The sequence below is a fragment of the Hemiscyllium ocellatum genome, chromosome 16 (assembly GCF_020745735.1).
Source record: "Hemiscyllium ocellatum isolate sHemOce1 chromosome 16, sHemOce1.pat.X.cur, whole genome shotgun sequence".
In the NCBI taxonomy this organism is placed as follows: domain Eukaryota; kingdom Metazoa; phylum Chordata; class Chondrichthyes; order Orectolobiformes; family Hemiscylliidae; genus Hemiscyllium; species Hemiscyllium ocellatum.
This window is the reverse complement of record NC_083416.1, coordinates 44806946-44825017: the sequence shown is the minus strand read 5'-3', so window position 1 is coordinate 44825017 and position 18072 is coordinate 44806946. Positions and strand designations below refer to the sequence as shown.

The 18072-nt window shown below is 38.9% G+C and overlaps 1 protein-coding gene across 1 annotated transcript in view; it reads left to right on the top strand.

Annotated features, from left to right (window-relative positions):
- The first annotated feature begins 4231 nt into the window (after window positions 1-4231).
- The window catches only part of pfdn1 (prefoldin subunit 1), a 93335-nt gene continuing 79494 nt past the window's right edge, over window positions 4232-18072 (top strand). The window contains exons 1-2 of the mRNA XM_060836794.1: window positions 4232-4296; window positions 6551-6717. Of these exons, the coding sequence (XP_060692777.1) occupies window positions 4264-4296; window positions 6551-6717 (200 nt within the window). The 5' untranslated portion in view covers window positions 4232-4263. The remainder of the gene's footprint in view (window positions 4297-6550; window positions 6718-18072) is intronic.

Sequence of the window (18072 nt, the reverse complement as noted above, 5' to 3'; positions counted from 1 at the left end):
TTAGGGCTTTTCATATTTTCGAATCTTAAAGACAGTCTATGATAACCTCTTAATTTTGTCGTGTCAAATGTGACATTTGTGCTACACCTACTCATTCCTTCATGACTTGCAGCCAGACAATATACTTTTCATGTGGTCTAGCTGAAACTTTGATTCTTAAATGAAATAGAGACCTCCTCCACAAGCAATTAGAAGGAAAATGTTTTGTGTATAGGCCACAGAGTCTACATTGTCTAAATATTTCAATTAAATGCATGTAGCGGTAGGTTTCAAAGATTTTTGAAATGCAGTTTGACATTGTGCTGTAGTTACACCCTGTGCAGTGACAAATCAAGTTAACCCGATCTCTAAATTTACAGTACAGCTTCAGTAACACTTGGACAGTGAAAACTGCTTTGTAGAGATGTTGACGTTGTAATGTGACTATAATTTTAGATATTCTTTGTCAAGGCACCCTGTGATGACTTCTAACCACTAATATGGAGGTCAGCTGTAATTAACTTTAGTGTTGTGGATTGGATTTCCCCTGAATGGGTTCAACAAATTTATAGGAATTACTTTGCTGGCTCAAGAATGTTTTGCTTGACTGAGGTGAACTGGGCTTACTCCTGAAGCATATGTAGTAACAAACTGCTTACTTTCTTTGTGAACAAAATGATTTGTTTCAATTGGAGTGCAACCCTAAACTGGATCAGTAAAACTGAACTGTGTAACAACAAGTTAGAAATTAGAGTCAATCTTTGCTTTGCTATTACCAGCTTTAACATAAACTATCCCAGGAAGTGAACCGGGTAATAATTTGATAATAATTTGTTTTGTTAGTGTTATGAAGTTATAATAACATGATTGGACCCACATTTCCAATTAAAGTTTGTTTTATCATAATTGTCTGAGAAAAGGCAAGAAGGCAGTTCATCAATGCCTTCTGAAGGGTACTTAGGAATAGACAATAAGTGTTGGCCCAGCTAACAAAACTCACATTCCATGTATGAGGGGAGGAAAACGTTATGCTGAGTGTATAATCACAGAAAGTCAGACGGGGTAAAGAACAGATTTGAAACTGATGGAAATTTGACACAGGATGTTGAGAGCTGGGATGGAGTAAAAATTTTCAAAAGAATGCTTTGGGGATGGGAAGCAAGATTGACCTGAAGGCAAATGAAAATTTGTGCAAGATAAGATGTAGCCAGTGGAATTCTGAATCAGCATTAGAGTAACATTTGAGAGAATGAAGCAGAGGATAATAAATAATTCAAGTCATGAAGCTGACTGATAAGTAAGGTGTCAAGGTGTTCTGCAAATGAGATTGGGGTGGTTGCAGGCAATGCTGCTCTGATCATAGAGGTGGCGAGCATTAATTTTTTAGCATCAGAAGATTTTAAAAATATTCACTTTCATGTGATGTGGACATGGCTGACATTCCTATTTGCCATTGAACTTTTTTATTATTCATGGGACAACAGCATTCTTCACTAGCCAGAGATTGATTTGGAGTGCAATTCTGCTGCTGTTGGTGGCCCACAGCATCTCATGGATGCCCAGACTTGAGTTGTTAGATCCGTTCAAAGTCTGTTCTATTTAATGCAGTAATAGTGCCACACAACACAACTGAGGGTATCCTCAGTATGAAGGCGGGACTCCGTCTCCATAAGGGCTGTACGATGGTCACTCTCAATGATACTGTCTGGGATGAATGAATCTGCAGCTGGCAAATTCATAAGAATGAGGGCAAGTATGTTTTCTTCTCTTGTTGGAGGTTCCCTCCCCACAGCCATAATCCCAGGATGGCAGCTACATTCTTTAGGACCTGACCGGCTCTATGACTAGTGCTGCTGCCAAGCCATTCTTGATGGTGGGCATTGAAATTTCCCATGCAGAGGACATTTTGTGCCCTTGCCTCCCTCAGTGCTTCCTTCAAGTGTCACTCAATATGGAGGAGTCATGATTCACAGTTGAGGGAAGACAGTATGTGGTAGTCAGCAGGAGGTTTCCTTGCCCATATTTAATCTGATGTCATGAGACTTCATGGGGTCCAGAGTCAAGGTTGAGGACTCCCAGGGCAACCCCCTTCCAACTGTATATCATTGTGCTGCCACCTCTGCTGGGCCTGTACTGCCAGTGAGACAGGACATACTAAGGGAGGGTAATGGTGTTGTCTGGGACCCTACAGACAATGTAAGCATGTTGCTTGACTAGTCTGTGAGATAGCGCTCCCAATTTTGGCACAAGCCCCGAGATGTTAATACAGAAGACTTCGCAGCTTTGATAGAGCTGTTTTTGCTGTTGCCTTTCCTGCTGCCAGGTGGTCTGTCCAGTTTTATTTCTTTGTTCAGATTTCTCGTGATTGATACAACTGAGTGGCTTGTTGGACCATTTCAGAAGGCAATTAAGAGTCAACTACTTTGCGATGGGTCTGGAGTCATATGTAAGCCAGCGCAGGTGAGGATGGCAGAGGATGGGTGGCACGGTGGCACAGTGGTTAGCAGGGCGGCACGGTGGCACAGTGGTTAGCACTGCTGCCTCACAGTGCCAGAGACCTGGGTTCAATTCTCGACTCACCACCTGATGAAGGAGCGGCGCTCTGAAAACTAGTGTGCTTCCAATTAAACTTGTTGGACTATAACCTGGTGTGTGATTTTTAACTTTGTACACCCAAGTCCAACACCAGCATCTCCAAATCATTACAAAAAGGAAGTAATTCTAGATTGGAAAAACGGTGGTGTTTTTACTGGGGACCAGGAAGAGAAACCAATTACTTCAACTTAGCGTCTCTTCCCTTAGAAGCTTAAACCAGCCAGAAACCTGGGTTCAAATCATATATTCTCAGAAATGTAATAACATTTTTGAACAAGTTGATTACAAAATATACAGAAACTTAAAGCAAACAATGTGTCCATACATTGTTGAATTGTAGAGACCTCAGAATAGCAACAGATCTTGCACACAAGCATTACAATCCACACGCAGGGACTGTGAGAATGTGAAGTCACCACTCGGCCACATCTATGGAGAACAGTGTCATATCGTCATAGAGATTGCAGCACGGAAATAGACCCTTCAGTCCAACTTATCCATGCTGACCAGATACCCTAACCTAATCTGGTCTTATTTGCCACCACTTGACCATATCCTTCTAAACCCTTCCTATTCGAATATCCATCCAGATGCCTTTTAAATGTTGCATTGTACCAGTTTCCACCACTTGCTCTGGCAGCTCATTCCATACATGCACCACCTTCTGCATGACAAAGGTAGCCCCTGAGGTCCCTTTTCAATTTTTCCCCTCTCACCCTAAATCTATGCCCTCTAAGTTCTGGACTCCCCCACCCCAGAGAAAAGTCCTTATCTATTTACCCATCCATGCCCCTCATGATTTTATAAACCTCTATAAGGTCACCCTTCAGCCTCTGATGCTCCAGGAAAACAGCCCAGCCTACTCAGACTCTCCCTATAGCTCAAATCCTCCAAACCTGGCCATGATTTGGAGATGCCGGTGTTGGACTGGGGACTCCAATCCTGGCAACATCCTCGAAAATCATTTCTGAACCCTACCAAGTTTCACAACATCCTTCCAATAGGAGGGAGACCAGAACTGCACACAATGTTCCAAAAAGTGGCCTAACCAATGTCCTGTACAACTCCAAACCCTGCACTCAATACTCTGACCAATAAAAGAAAGCATACCAAATGCCTTCTTTTCTATCCCATCGACCTGCGACTCCACTTTCAAGGAACTACGCACCTGCACTCCGAGCAACACTCCCTAGGACCTTACTATTAAGTGAGTAAGTCCTGTCCTGATTTGCCTTTCCAAAGTGCAGCACCTCATATTTATCGAAATTAAACTGCATCTCTGATGTGACTTTTCTTTAGAACTTGTGAACTTCCTAAGCAATAATTTCTGACTCCAAACGTTAACCCTGTCCTTCTACCCTCAGGCGCCACCAGAGGTCTGAGGAAGGGTCACTCAATCTGATTTCTCTCCACAGATGCTGCAAGACCTGCTGAGCTTTCCCAGCAATTTCTGCTTTTGTCACTGGCAGAACTGCTGAGTTTGCTTTAGTTCAGACTTCCAATATCGGAAGTACTTTTTTTTAAATTGATAAAGTGAAATCGGAAATCCTTCAAACATATTAAAGGGGATAAGAATGAAAAGCTTCACAGATGATGGTCCACATTAAGCTCACTCACTCACTGCTGCTGCTGCTCACCGCCGGGATTTGGGGGGAAGGTGCGGTCTGCGCATGCGCTCACCCTCTAAAGATGGCAGCCCCCGTGGATCTGGAGTTGAAGAAGGTACATGGGGTTTCAGGAGCTTCATGGCTGCGTGTTCCTATTCTGTTTTGATGACTGATCGCTGTCTTTAGCTTTCTTAGAGTGAAAGGCATATGTTGGGGAGGATTTTGTCATTGATTCGTTTTCGGTGGTTATTAAAAGTGTGTAGTTGGTGCAGGCCCGGCTGCGGTGAAGTCTTGCCCACCCTGTCGAGTTGAAAATCTGCCATGTGTGTAATCCGTAGACAGCAATAACACCATTTCTGACTTTGTTTTTGGAGTGAGATGTTTCTAAGTGTCTAAGAGTACAATATTTTATCACTTCTCGCTTACTGTTGAAAAGCACGTTTTTCTTCATGTCAGATCTTATCTGTTGTCTAAATGATTATTGTTTATGTTTAATAGTTTAACATTTTAGAGCTACACACAACAGTAAATCAGTGTGAATGGTATCTGGAAGATAAATATCTATTGTTTTGTTTGGGTCTCTTCACGAGTTGTTTAACAGTTTCTGTAAATGTTCAGTTTTTAATTCCTTAAAGTGTTTTGTAATATTGCTATTATGTGGAATAACAAGATAATTTTATATTTTTGGCTATTTATCTCATGCTCATCATGATTCATTCAGATAACTAATTCACTTTAAAATAAACTATTCAGTGATCTTGGTGCTTGGAGGATTATGCAACAATAATTTACTCAACTGATTTATTTTTAAAAATACTATTTAGGATGAGGGTGACACCCAGAAGGCTGCATTCACTGTTCATTCCTGGTTGCCTGAGAAAATGGTGGCTTTTGCCTTACATTGCTGCAGTCAATGGTCCCTGTAGTGTTATAGGAAGAATTCCAAGATATAACCAGTAACAGTGATCCTTTATGTGCATTAGGATGATGTGTGACTTAGCAATAGTGCTTCATTTGTTTTTTTTTTGGCTTTTATGGTAGAGGTTATAGGTGTCAGACTGCTCTCAATGTAATTATGATGGGATGCTGTTAATGCAATCTGCAGATTGATCTTACTGAAGCTATGTAGATCGAGCAGGTAGATATGAACCCCAGTGGCTAGGGACCTATATAGTGAACGGTAGTGCAGTATTGTGATTTAGTTTGAGTAGCATAGGTGCTCTATAAATGGTTTATAGAGTAAGCATAAAATTTGTGGGCACTGGCTGGATTATATTGCAACTGCAATAATAATGTCTGACTTACAGCAACAAATGCATCAATTTTAGATATTTATATTAGCACAACCAACCACTGATGACAAAGTTAAATAAATAAATCTATTTCAGCTTTTTCCCACATTCTGTGGAGTCACCATATTTTAGTGTCAACCAACCTATGGGATTTGACAATTGGTTTTACAGCTAGATGCCCTTCCTGCCACTCACCTTCCTCATTTTGGGTCTTGGGGAACTCAGCATGGCTCACCAGGCAAACTCCTACATCTTAGCCCCTGCCTTGAGCATATTGGAAGGATTAAACCTTGTTCTTTAAAACTGTGCATATATCTGACCATTATTCCAAGTCTTTAATCTTGGAGAACCAAGTAAAATGTTGGAAAGACTTAGCAGATCTGGCATTGTCTGTCTGTGTCACTCACTCACACAGCCACACACTGAAACCCAGTATTTTGAATTTCAATTGACTGTCCTTAATTTAGACATGAAACTGTTCAAGCTAATACATCCCTTTTTAATTAATGTGCATTAAAGCTCTAACTGTATATCTATGGCTCTTCTATTAATTGACATTGTCTCTTGGGAAATAAAAATCTCTTCTTACTTAGGTTAGTCAACTCTTGTATGTTTAATGTATTTTTAAATGATTAGTTTTACTTTCTTCTCACCATACCTCCTTCTGGAGTTGTAGTTGCCTCTCAATGAATGGCATTGATGGTCATTGTATCAATAAGGCTATGTATTCCATTGAGTGATCTTCTGTAGTTGTCTGGGATAGACGATTCCAAAGATTCACCAAACTCTTAGCACTCATGTTTTTTTTTAAAACTCAATGGCTTCCCCCATTTTTTGTTTGTTGTATCCCAGCCATAGACTCCCCAACTAGTCAAATGCCTTAACTGCATGCACCCTGTTTATCTCTAAGTATTTTGTACCTTTGTTTTGAGATTGCTTCTCATTCTTCAAACCTTGAGAGAATACACTGCTAGATAACGATTCTGTAATTAACTACTGTTAATAAGTTATGTTAACTTTTGACTTGTAAAATTAATTACAGTCACACTTTTAAAATTTATTCCTGTATTCTTTCAGGCTTTTGCTGAATTGCAGTCCAAGGTACTTGATACACAACAGAAGGTGAAACTTGCAGACTTGCAGATTGAGCAATTAAATAGGACCAAGAAACATGCACATTTAACAGATGCAGAAATATCTACAATGCCTGAAGAAGCACGCATGTATGAAGGTGTTGGTAGAATGTAAGTAATAATTTTGTGATCTCCTAGAATGAAATTAATGATCGAAGTTTCAGCTATCTGCTACCTTTCTGCATCTTTCTAGAAGTTGGCTCCCCTTGTGTTCCTTGTTCTGTTTCTGAACCAAGAACCCAAGTTCATCTGTACTACTCAGAGGAGGATAGGGATTGTGTGACAGGAATGGGGAAAATGGGAATGACATTTACTCCCATTCTTGCATATCTTCTGGGGTAGAGCAGAATTTGTGCAGTCTTCTTGATAATAGATATATTTAGGACAAACAGAAGAAATTAAAATCTTATACTGTATAATGGAATTAGTAAACATGACCATGAAGTTGTTGGTTGTTGCAACATCCCACTTGGTTCACTAATGCTTTTTGAGACAGCGATATTGCTGTTCTTATTCTATAGTTTATATGTTGCTATTCTCACAACATTGTGTGTGACTATTGAACTGTCTTCTAAAGTGACCTAGAAAGCTAGTGAGTGATATCATATCACCAGAAAAAGAAACAAATTGGATGCGGTGCTTTGTTGAGATGTAGGTGTTGAATCAAGGCACAGCATAGACTTAGCCAATCCATTTCATTCTTCAGAGCTCTCCTCACTAACATCTGTGGATTGGTGCCAAAGTTGTGAGAGGTGTCCACACACTAATCAAGCTACAACCTGTTATAATTATACTCATCTACAATTTTACACCTCGGGCTCCTCACATTACCATCTCTGAATATATTTTGTTTCACTGACAACATAGTTCCTTGGATGTTTGCAGGCCATTCAAAAGAGAATAATCTTGAGTTCTTATTGTTTACTCCAGAGCTAAAAAATCCTACAAGGTTTTAGGTCCAATACGAGCAAGTAGACTTTTTTAAATACCACTTACTGTTGACAAATCAGCACTTGGAAGAAGCAAGGACAGCTCTAGGTAGGGGAATCTGAAATGTCGAACAACAATGCTGATTAATACTGAGTCCCAAAGGACTTAAACGTCAGAGGGGATTTTCAGTAGATCATGAAAACTGAAGCTTAAGGGGATAACTTAAGACCTTAACCTTTTCTGTGGTCACCCACAGTGCAATCTTTGTAGACACCAGGTATTGTCTGTGTCCTACGAGCCTGGTCCATTGTGTAGCCATTAGCCCTATTCTAAATTGGATTGATTTAAGAACAGATTCAACAGCTCAAAGCTGGTAAGTCATTTGATGCTGTGGTCCAATTAAATCTGTATTGAACCACAAACTGTGACTTTTGCTTTGGCATGACCATGACTCTTCTATTATCATCAACAAGCCAAATGACCAATCTTGTTTGAAGAGTGCAGATTTAGCATACCAAGAACAGGACCATACATTTCTGAATGCATGTACCAACCAACTAACTACAGTGCATGGCTAATAAGAACAAAATCCACATGCTATAGACGGGGCTAACTGATCCTACAATTGACTAGCCCGATCAAAGCTCTGCAATTCTATCATAACCAGTTGTGAATTATGTCTTTTATTAAGCAACTAATGAGAAGATTAAAAACCACAAACATCCTACTTTAAATTGTGTGGAGCCCAGCATGACAGTTGGAACTTGAAACTATCTTCAGCTAACGGTACTTAATAGATGGTTGTTCTCAGCATGACAACCCTGAGATTACCATCACATTCCAGTCTTCAGCTAATTATACTCATTCTACTTGACATCAAGACACTGGACAGAGCAATTGTATGAACCTTGACAACATTCAGTTATAGTGTTGAAGGAATGTACTGTAGAAGTAGGCATAATCATTCCTATTGCCTGATAATGCATATCGTTGCCTAGGTAAGTCACATTCACAAAAACCGTGATTAACTTGACCAATGATCAGATTTGTCAATTTGCTCCCAGCCGTCAACGGAGTGACAGAAGGAATTGTTAACAATGCAATCAAATGCCACTTCGTCATATGTAACTTGTTATAAATTTACAGTGAATTGATCGTCAGTTTGGTTTCAATGGTACCACCAGTTTCAGACCTCATAAAAGCTGTGGCCTGTTCATTGGTATGGGCTGGATTACAGAGGTGATATTGAAGTAATTGCTTTTGATATCAAGGCTGCATTCAGCTACTGACTGTACCTCTAAAACTAAATTTAGATGGGAAAACTTTCCAGTGGAGATGTGAATAATACTCAGTGTAGCAAAGTTATGAGGTAAAATGTCTTAAGTTCCCTTTTATCTTTTATTTTTTGAGTTGTTGTCCGAACTGGTGTAGCACCAGGCATTTGAATAGACTTTCTTGACTAAAAATGTTGGGGAGATAATTGGAATAAAACACAGTCAAACCTGTAGTTCTGCATTGCTGTAAGTTTGTCTGTTTGTATCATTTTAAAAGGAGAATCAGCTTGACTGCAATGTGTAATGCTCTTCAATTACCGTTCCTTATGATCTGAGCTCATAAATGAAATATGGCCACGTTGGTGAGGTTCTCCACTCATGGGGGTTAGGGATAATGTTTCATGGTAAAAATACTTCAAGCTGTTGAAATAATATCGGCTCAACCCTGAGATTAAGCACTATTTTAGTATGTGCTGGAGTGTGTTGCCCTGGAATGTACAGAATCATATCAATTACTTACTCAAACTTGTTCAGTTTTTTTCACTGTGTGCTATGGCGAATGGGGATAGTTCATCATGCCCCAGTTGTGTACAACGTGTTATGCTTGTACCAATCAATTTGGCGATAAGTGATATTAAGATTATCTTTTTAACTAATGTAAAGGACACAGTATCTTGGCAATATTTCAATTTTCTGAAATATAAAAAGCATGAAAGAATTTGTTTTGATTTGTTCATGAGATCATTTATTGCTTATCCCTTGTTGCCATTGAAAAGCTGGGTAGTGATCTACCTCTACTCATACTGCCATAGACAGGGAGTTACAGGATTTTCACCCAGTGACACAGAAAAGGAATGGCAATATATTTCCAAGTCAGGATATTGAGTGGTTTAGAAAGGAACCTGCAGGTTGTGATGTTCCCAGCAATGTTTCTAGATGGTAGTGGTCTTCAGTTTGGAAAATATTCTCTAAGGAGCCTTGGTGCTTTTCTGTGGCATAACACTTTTTAGATAATGCAAGTTGTTTCTCCTGTGCATTGGTGCTGAAGGGAATAAGAGTTTATGGATTTGATGACAATCAAGTGGAGTGCTTATGTCCTGGAGGTGTCAGGCTTCTTGTTATTGGAAGTGCACTGATCCAGAAGCAGGGAGTATTCCTTTGTAGGTGGCATACAGGCTTCGAACATTAGGAGGTGAGTTATTTATTGAAGGTTTCCTAGCCTCTGATTTACTTTGGAAGCCACATTATTTATATGGCCAGTCCAGATTGGTTTCTGGTCCAGGGTAGCCCCTGGGATGTAATATGGAACTTAGTGATGGCTGTGCCATTAAATGTCAAGGTATCATGGTTAGAGTCTCTCTTGTTGGAAATAGTCATTGCCTGGTGATTGTGTGGCGTGAATGTCACTTCTCACTTTTCAGCCCAAACCTGGATATTGTGTGGATTACTCTGCCAATAATCATGGACTGCTTCAGTGTCTTGAGGGGTTGCAAATGGTGCTGAACATTGTGAAATCATCAGTGAATATCCCCACATCTAAGTTTATGATGGAGGGAAGATTATTGTTGAAGCAGCTGAAGATAGGTTTGGGATTTGGACACTCTCCTGAGAAACTACTGCAGAGAAATCTTGGAACTGAAGTAACTGATCACCAACAACCTCAACTATCTTTACCTTGTGTCTAGACTGACTCTACCTAATAGTTTTCCTCTGACTCCTATTGACATCAATTTTTGTGGGTTCCTTGATATATTTGAACAAGTGTGATCTTGATGTCGAGGGCAGTCACTGTCAACTCACCTCTGGAATTCAGCTATTTTTTTCTTTGGCCATGTTTGAATTAAGGCTGTCATAAGGTCAGGAATTGAATAGGAATGGCAGAACCCCACTCTGTCAGTGAGCAGGTTATTGCTCAGCAAGTGCTGTTTGGTAGCACTATTGGTGACATCCTCTGTCACTTTACTGATGTTCAAAAGTAGACGACAAGCAGTAACTAGCTAGCATTAATTTATCCTGCTTTTTGTGCACAGCATACACCTGTGCAACTTTTCATATCTGAAATGGTTAAATGCTAGTGTTCTAGCTGTCCTGCAGCAGCTTGGCTAGAGGCACGGCCAGCTCTGGAGCACAGCTATTCATGGAATGGTGATGTTTGGGACCTCTGGAGGAGGCAAAGATCAATTGTCCACTTGGCACTTTTAGCTGACTCTTGTTGCAAATGCTTCAGCCTAATTCTTTTTGCACTAATGTACTGGGCTCCCTCAATATTGAAAATACGGTTACCTGTGGATCCTCCTCCTCCAGTGACTTGTTTAATTGTTCACCACCATTCACATAATAGATGTGGCAGAAGTACAGAGCTAGACCTGACATGTTGGTTGAGGAACAGCTAAGCTCCGTATGTTACTTGCTGCTTATGCTGTTTGTCATTGCAAGTTCTCAGGTTGACATCTCATTGCGTGATGCTGCTGTTGGCGTGCCCTCCTGTATTCTTCACTGAAACAGACTTGATTCCCTGGCTTGATGGTTAGGGTAAAGTGGGCCAGGCTAAGACTTTGCAGATTAAGTGCAGTTTTGCTGCGACTGATGGCCCAATGTGCCTTTTCGATGTTCAGACTTGAGTTGCCAGATCTGTTCAAAGTCCATCCTGTTTAACATCGTGATGATGCCACATAATGTGATGGAGGGTGTTCTCAATGTGAAGATGGGATTTTGTCTTCAGAAGCACTATATGGTGGTCACTCTCACCAATACTGTAATGGACATGTGCATGTGTTGCTCGCAAATTGGTGAGGATATGGTCAAATATGTTTTTCCTTCTTGATGCTTCCCTCACCACCTGAAGACCAAGTCTAGCAGTTATGTCCTTTAGGACTTGACAAATTCAGCTAGTAGAGTTGCTGGTGAGCCACTCTAGGTGATGGACATTTGAAGTCCCCCATCCAGAGTATATTATGTGGCCTTGCCACCCTTCCTCCAAATGTTGTTCAACACTTATACATCAGCCAAACAGGAAGTTTCCTTGCTAATGTTTGACTTGGTGCCCAAATACTCCATAGTGGACAAACAACAGCTTGTAGACCTACAGCACCTGGAATGCAGTAGTTCAAGAAGGCAACTCATCAGCAACTTCTCAAATGTAGCGAGGAACAGACAATAAATGTTGGCCAGCCAGCAAAGCCAATACTCCCCCCAAAAAATTTAAGTTGAGTTGAATGTTTCCTCTAAAGCTATCTGGAAAAGCTGTCAGTGTCTACCATTAAAAAGCTATTTTAATAAGGCATCTTATATATGAAACTTACTGTGTGCTAGACTGTTCTCTCAATATAGAATTTGGGGCTAAAGATCTGAATGTTCCTGCTATCTGATCTCAGTAAGGGGAGAGGTGAGATGAGCTTTTGGGGAGTTTCAGTACTATGTAAGTATCAGGACCCAAATGACAAAGCAGCTCAATTTGATGCTTGGTGACAATTATGTTATTTACAAGATTTGGTAAAATCGGATATTAGGGTGAATTGTTTCTTTGAGTTTGGTGGTGATATCATTTTTTTTGAAATTGTAGATGAGATTCTGTATGTAATTCTCCATACCTTGGCTGGTCGAATGTTTGATGCTAACACTCAATTTACAACACTTAAATTCTCTCAGTGCCTATCTATATCAGCCCATATCTTGATTTCAGACAGAAAAAAAACCGAAAGCTTTTCAGTTTCTAACTAAAAAGATCTGGTTGAAATACCACAATATTATGACAAGCTCTTAATTGATACCAATTTGGTCTCATTTGAGTACTTTGTACCTGGTCTAGTGAATATTTTCTTAATGTTTAATGAGTTTTTTTGGGTAGCAGTTCCTTGCTTTAAACTCAACTGAGAATTAAAAAGAATCATAGCAGCATAGTTATTGTCTTCTTTTCCAACATTATTAAAGCATTGTATCCCTTATTGATAATTTACATATATTTAGCACACAAACAGTGGGAATGCAGAATATTGTCTGTTCAACTAAATGTGATATGAGGCTTCCTCCTAATAGTTTTAGTTCCTGTTTAAAGAATGAGCATGCTGGAAATAAGGATGTGACATTTTGTCTCCATAAATAGTGACGACTAAACCCGGCATCAATAAAAAAAGTGTTCTCAGGAAAAGCCAACTTTTGTAACTGATTTAAGCTGCTGGCTTTTTGTTTAGTCCCATGTGATTATAGGGAGGATATAAGGCAGGATCTAGCAGTATGTCTTATGAAAATTAACAGAAATTAAAACGTGCTTTGACATTTATAAATGTTTGTAAAATTTATTCTAATTTAGTGTGAAGGACTAGCTTGCATATATTTTAGTTATAGTATAATTACTTTTGTTAAATGGAATTACAAATGGCATAATTTGAAACTTTATTTTTCAAACACAATAACATAACAAAAGCCAAACTACTTGGATGCTTGTCTATTTGATTCTCATATTATGTTGCTTTTTTACATGATTCATGCAGCTTCTAGAAAGCAACTTTCTTCACTACACTTCAAAAAGTGTTTAAATGACTGAATTGTTTTTGTGGCTGATCTCTGCAATGACTGCATGCGTTACAGATTTACAGTTGTCAGATCAATTCACATTGAAGCATATTTCCTTTTTAAAAAGGAGCGTTTTGATGGATGTTCAATTAGACTGTGAAAGAAAGAAACCGACGGAGGAAAAGTGTGCATAAGTGTCATCCGTCCTTACTGGTTTATCACTATTGAGTTGATTGGGTCATCTCCAGAGAAACACTCTCCTCATTTAATAGAAAAAGTGTGGGGAGAAAATAGGGAGTTAATGAAAGCAGCAGAACATGCAGCGGCATATAGGGTTGCAACAAATGTTACGAAACATAATATGAAGTTGATGTACTTGTCTTCTTCCTTGGCTGTACTCCAATTGCGAATATTCTATTCAGAGAGGCGGTTACATCATTTTAACTATACTAAGAAAATGATGCTTCATTGCATTCATCTGTATGAACATACAATGACTGTATTTGAGGATTGTAGGGTGGGAAGGTAGCAAAAGATGGACAGGACATTAAAGTAATTTATTGAGTGATAGTGTTCAAATACAATTACAGAGGCAATTACCATATAATATGAAAATTTTAGCACACATTGTTCAGTTCATAAATATACCATAAACAGTGAAATGCATATACTCGAAGTCAAATAAAATGCATATTGAATTTTAAATTAAATAGCCAACAAAATAATGCAACTTCTTTCAGTGGCTTCAATTTTAATACTAGCTACATGTACCGTAAAACATTTTGTCACTTAATGTAGTGATTTAATTGAGCAAGCTATTTTGATTTTTGGTGTAGCTTTATAAATTGAACGATCAATAAGACCACCCAGTCTTCTGGATATTCAAAACTCCAAACTGGAGTTCATCTATCAACCTGACTGCATATAAATATCAAGTGAGGTTGCAAAAAAAACGTTCAATTTGAGCTCCATAATGTAATAGGAAATAAAAAGCTCAAAAATACTTAAGGTATCCTAATAGGTAATCAATTTGTGAGATTCATTTTAAGTCACACAGACTGAAAGATTCAAGGTTTGATAACTGGTCTGTGTTGATTGAATGTTCTTAAAATGATATGATAATATAATCATCGTCACTGACCCGAGAAGAGAAAGAAGGTTGCATCCCTAATTCAGGGACATTGATTGTGACTTTGGTGTCTGAACTATTGTCCTCTCTGAAGTAGCAGTAGTTCCTTAAATAGGTTTTACTTTGTAGGTTTCAGTCTGACAGGTATTATAATAACAGATTAGAGGCATAATTGTGAATTGTAATCAAAAAATTAAACTGTTGAAAGCACAAATGAGGTGCTCTGATGTTTTAAATTAGCCTAGTGTGAATTGTTTTTGTCACAGCTCATCTGTTTGTAATTCAAAAATCAGGATTTACAGGTAATGACAGTCTGACTAAAGTGTTGAATACACTCAACAGATTGGGCAGCATGGAGTCATAAAGATGTACAGCACAGAAACAACATGTCTATGCCAACCAGATATCCTAATCTAGTCTAAATACGGTCTGCTTTAGTTTTGGGTAGATTTACTTTTGTTACAAACACTGAATAACTACCTTCCTGTTTCCATAGATGTTCCACTGTTTTCGGTTTACATGATTTGTTTATAAATTGTGGTACAGTGGTAGTGTCCCTTCATCTGAATCAGCAGGCCTGATTTCGAGTCCCACAGTCTCCAGAAGTGTATACTAACAATATCTCTGCACAGGTTGTTTAAAAAATGTCTCCCATAAGTTGTCTTGGCAACAATTAAGTATGCGGTCCTCAATTAACCATTATCTGTTTGATAGTGTCATGCTCAGTATGTACTCCTTTTGTGTTGTGAAGCTGTCTTTGAGGCCTCTTTCAGCTGTGATTAAATACAGGAAGTTGTTGACCAGTGCTTCAGTTTAGTGCAGGACACTAACAGCAAAAACTCTGAATGTGAAGGCTTGAACTTGAGTGAAATGTCAGTTAAAAGAATAAGAATCTCACTTTTACTAATTGTCATTTTGATATAGTTAAAAAAAAAACTAATGTACCAATCAGAATTATTGCTAATTTTATCTGTTGATTTACCTGCGGTATAAATTTGGTTTTCCTGTGTAGTGTTTTTCTGTTTCTTGGAGAAACCATTGACAGTATATTCACTGTGTATATTTATTGCTTCGTGTTTTCAGTGCTGTAAAGGCTAGAGTGTGTGGGAAGTTTCAGCATAGTACACATACAAGGTTAATTTTCTGTTGCAAGGGGTCCAGATCACCTTTTTGAAAGTAGCCTTTTGTATTGGGTGAAGTGTTCACAGCTCAAATTACAACAATCGAATTCAGGTTTTTTGTTTATGACTGAAACAGGTATAACTTATTCAAATGGTGACTTCTATATTCTTGTATATCCTTTACTTGTTGTGTTATATTTTATTAACTCCATAGTATTGATATATCTTGGCATTACTATATAAAAGGGAGTTGTGCAGCTTTAAGATAACTCAGAAATATTATCAGATTAGTCCCTGCCTGAAAATAGTTGGTCTGCTCCCTTTAGATTGAAGCTGAAAATGCATAAATTAGAAAAATGTTATCATTTATAAAGCTATGTTGACCATGCCTTATGTTTTTGGAAAGTGACTTATCATTTTAGACATAGTCTATTTACCAAACCTGCTAACAATTTGTTGGTGCTACTGAGAAACCACTGAAAGATAGTTTTGTATCTTGTTCTGCTGTTGGTTATTAAGTCAAATTTGTCCTCCTTTTGCAGATAAAAGATGAACTTTCAACATTACACGAATAATGTAAAATAGTTCACACAAGGGGAGGGAAATTTGATTTTGGTTAACTTGGGTACTTTTATTTACACTCATTTTAAAATTTCTTCTATTTACCTGGTCTCCAAACCGCTCATCACTGTGGTCAAGCAAACAGGCAAATAAGTTACTCTCAGACTACAACTTGTGTTGATTTTGGCCTTGTACCAGTAAACATATAACACAGCATGATGAGTATTTTTTCTTTATTTTTCCATTTTCCTTTCTCAAAAGGCTAAGTGCTTATTGCTTAGAAAGTAAAACCTACAACTATGTTCATCAGATATGTTTGAACTCCAAAATGCAGCTTTTCTTTAGAATTAATTTTATAAGACATAAGAGCAGAATTAGATCATTCAGCCTATTGGGTCTGCTCCGCCATTCAATCATGGCTGATAAGTTTCTCAATCCCGTACTCCCGCTTTTTTCCTCTGTGACTTTTGATCCCCTTGATACTCAAGAACCTATTTGACTCTATCTTAAATATACTCTCAGCCTTCTGTGAACACAAATTTCATAGATTCACCACTTTCTGGCTGAAGAAGTTTCTCCTTTCCTTTTGTTCTAAAAGTTATTTCTTTTACTCTTAAGGCCGTGCCCTTGGCTGCTCGTCTCTCCTACCAATGGAAACACTTTCCCAACATCATCTCTCTCTCCAGGCCATTCAATGTTCTGTATATTTCAGTTGCTACCCGCACCCCCCACCTCATCCTTTTAAACTCAGAGTATAAACCTAGAGTCCTCAAATGTTCCTCATATGTCACGCTTTTCATTCCTGGAACCATTCTCGTGAACCTCCTCTGAACGCGCTCCAGGGCCAGAACATGGTCCCTGAAATATGAGGCCCAAAACTGCACACAGTGCTGCATATGTGGTCTGACCAGAGCTGTTATAGAACCTCCGAGGTACATCCCTGCTTCTATATTCAAATTCTTTCAAAATAAATGCCATCATTGCATTTGCCTTTCTAACAACTGACTCAACCTGCAAGTTTACCTTGAGAGAACCCTGGACTAAAACTCCCAAGTCTCTTTGCACTTCAGACTTCTGAATTTTCTCCCCATGTAGAAACTAGTCCATGCGCCTCTTCTTCCTACCAAAGTTCATGACATCATAGTTTCCCACGTTGTAATTCCATCTCACTTCGTTGCCCACTCTTCTAACCTGTCCAAGTCCAGCCTCCCTGCTTCCTCAATGCTACCAGCCCTTCTCCTATCTTGGTATCATCTGCAAACGTAGTCAGAATGTCGTCCGTTCCTTCATCTAGATTGTTTAATATTAAAAATCACACAACACCAGGTTTTAGTACAATAGGTTTATTTGGAAGTATAATGTTAGCTGTATAATACTTTGATCTTTTACTATAAATTCTGCATCTGATCCTGCCCCACTACCGACCTGATGAAGGAGTAGCGTTCCAAAAGCTTGTACTTGCAAATAAATCCGTTGGGCCACAACCTGTGTTATGCGATTTTCACCTTTGTACACCCCAGACCAACACTAGCACCCCCACATCATTAATGTATAAAGTGAAAAGTTGTGGTCCCAACAAGTGAGCCTTTTGGAACAACATTTGTCACCGGCTGTCATCTTGAGAAGGACACTTTTATCCCAACTGTCTGCTTTCTGCCAGACAGCCAAGTTTCTATCCATGCTAACACCTTGCCTCTGACACCATGGGCCCGTATCTTACTCAGTAGCCTCCTGTGCAGCACTTTGTCAAAGGCCTTTTGAAGTCCAGGTAGATAACTTCCATTGGCTCTCCTTAGTCTAACCTGCTTGTCACTTTCTCAAAGAGTTTATATCATTACTTTTTATTGTTTGCTTTGCTTGCAAGAAAAACAAACATCACTCTAAGAACATGAGTGATTACCTCTATTTTCTGCCTTTGCTAAGTTTCAACCCTTCAAGA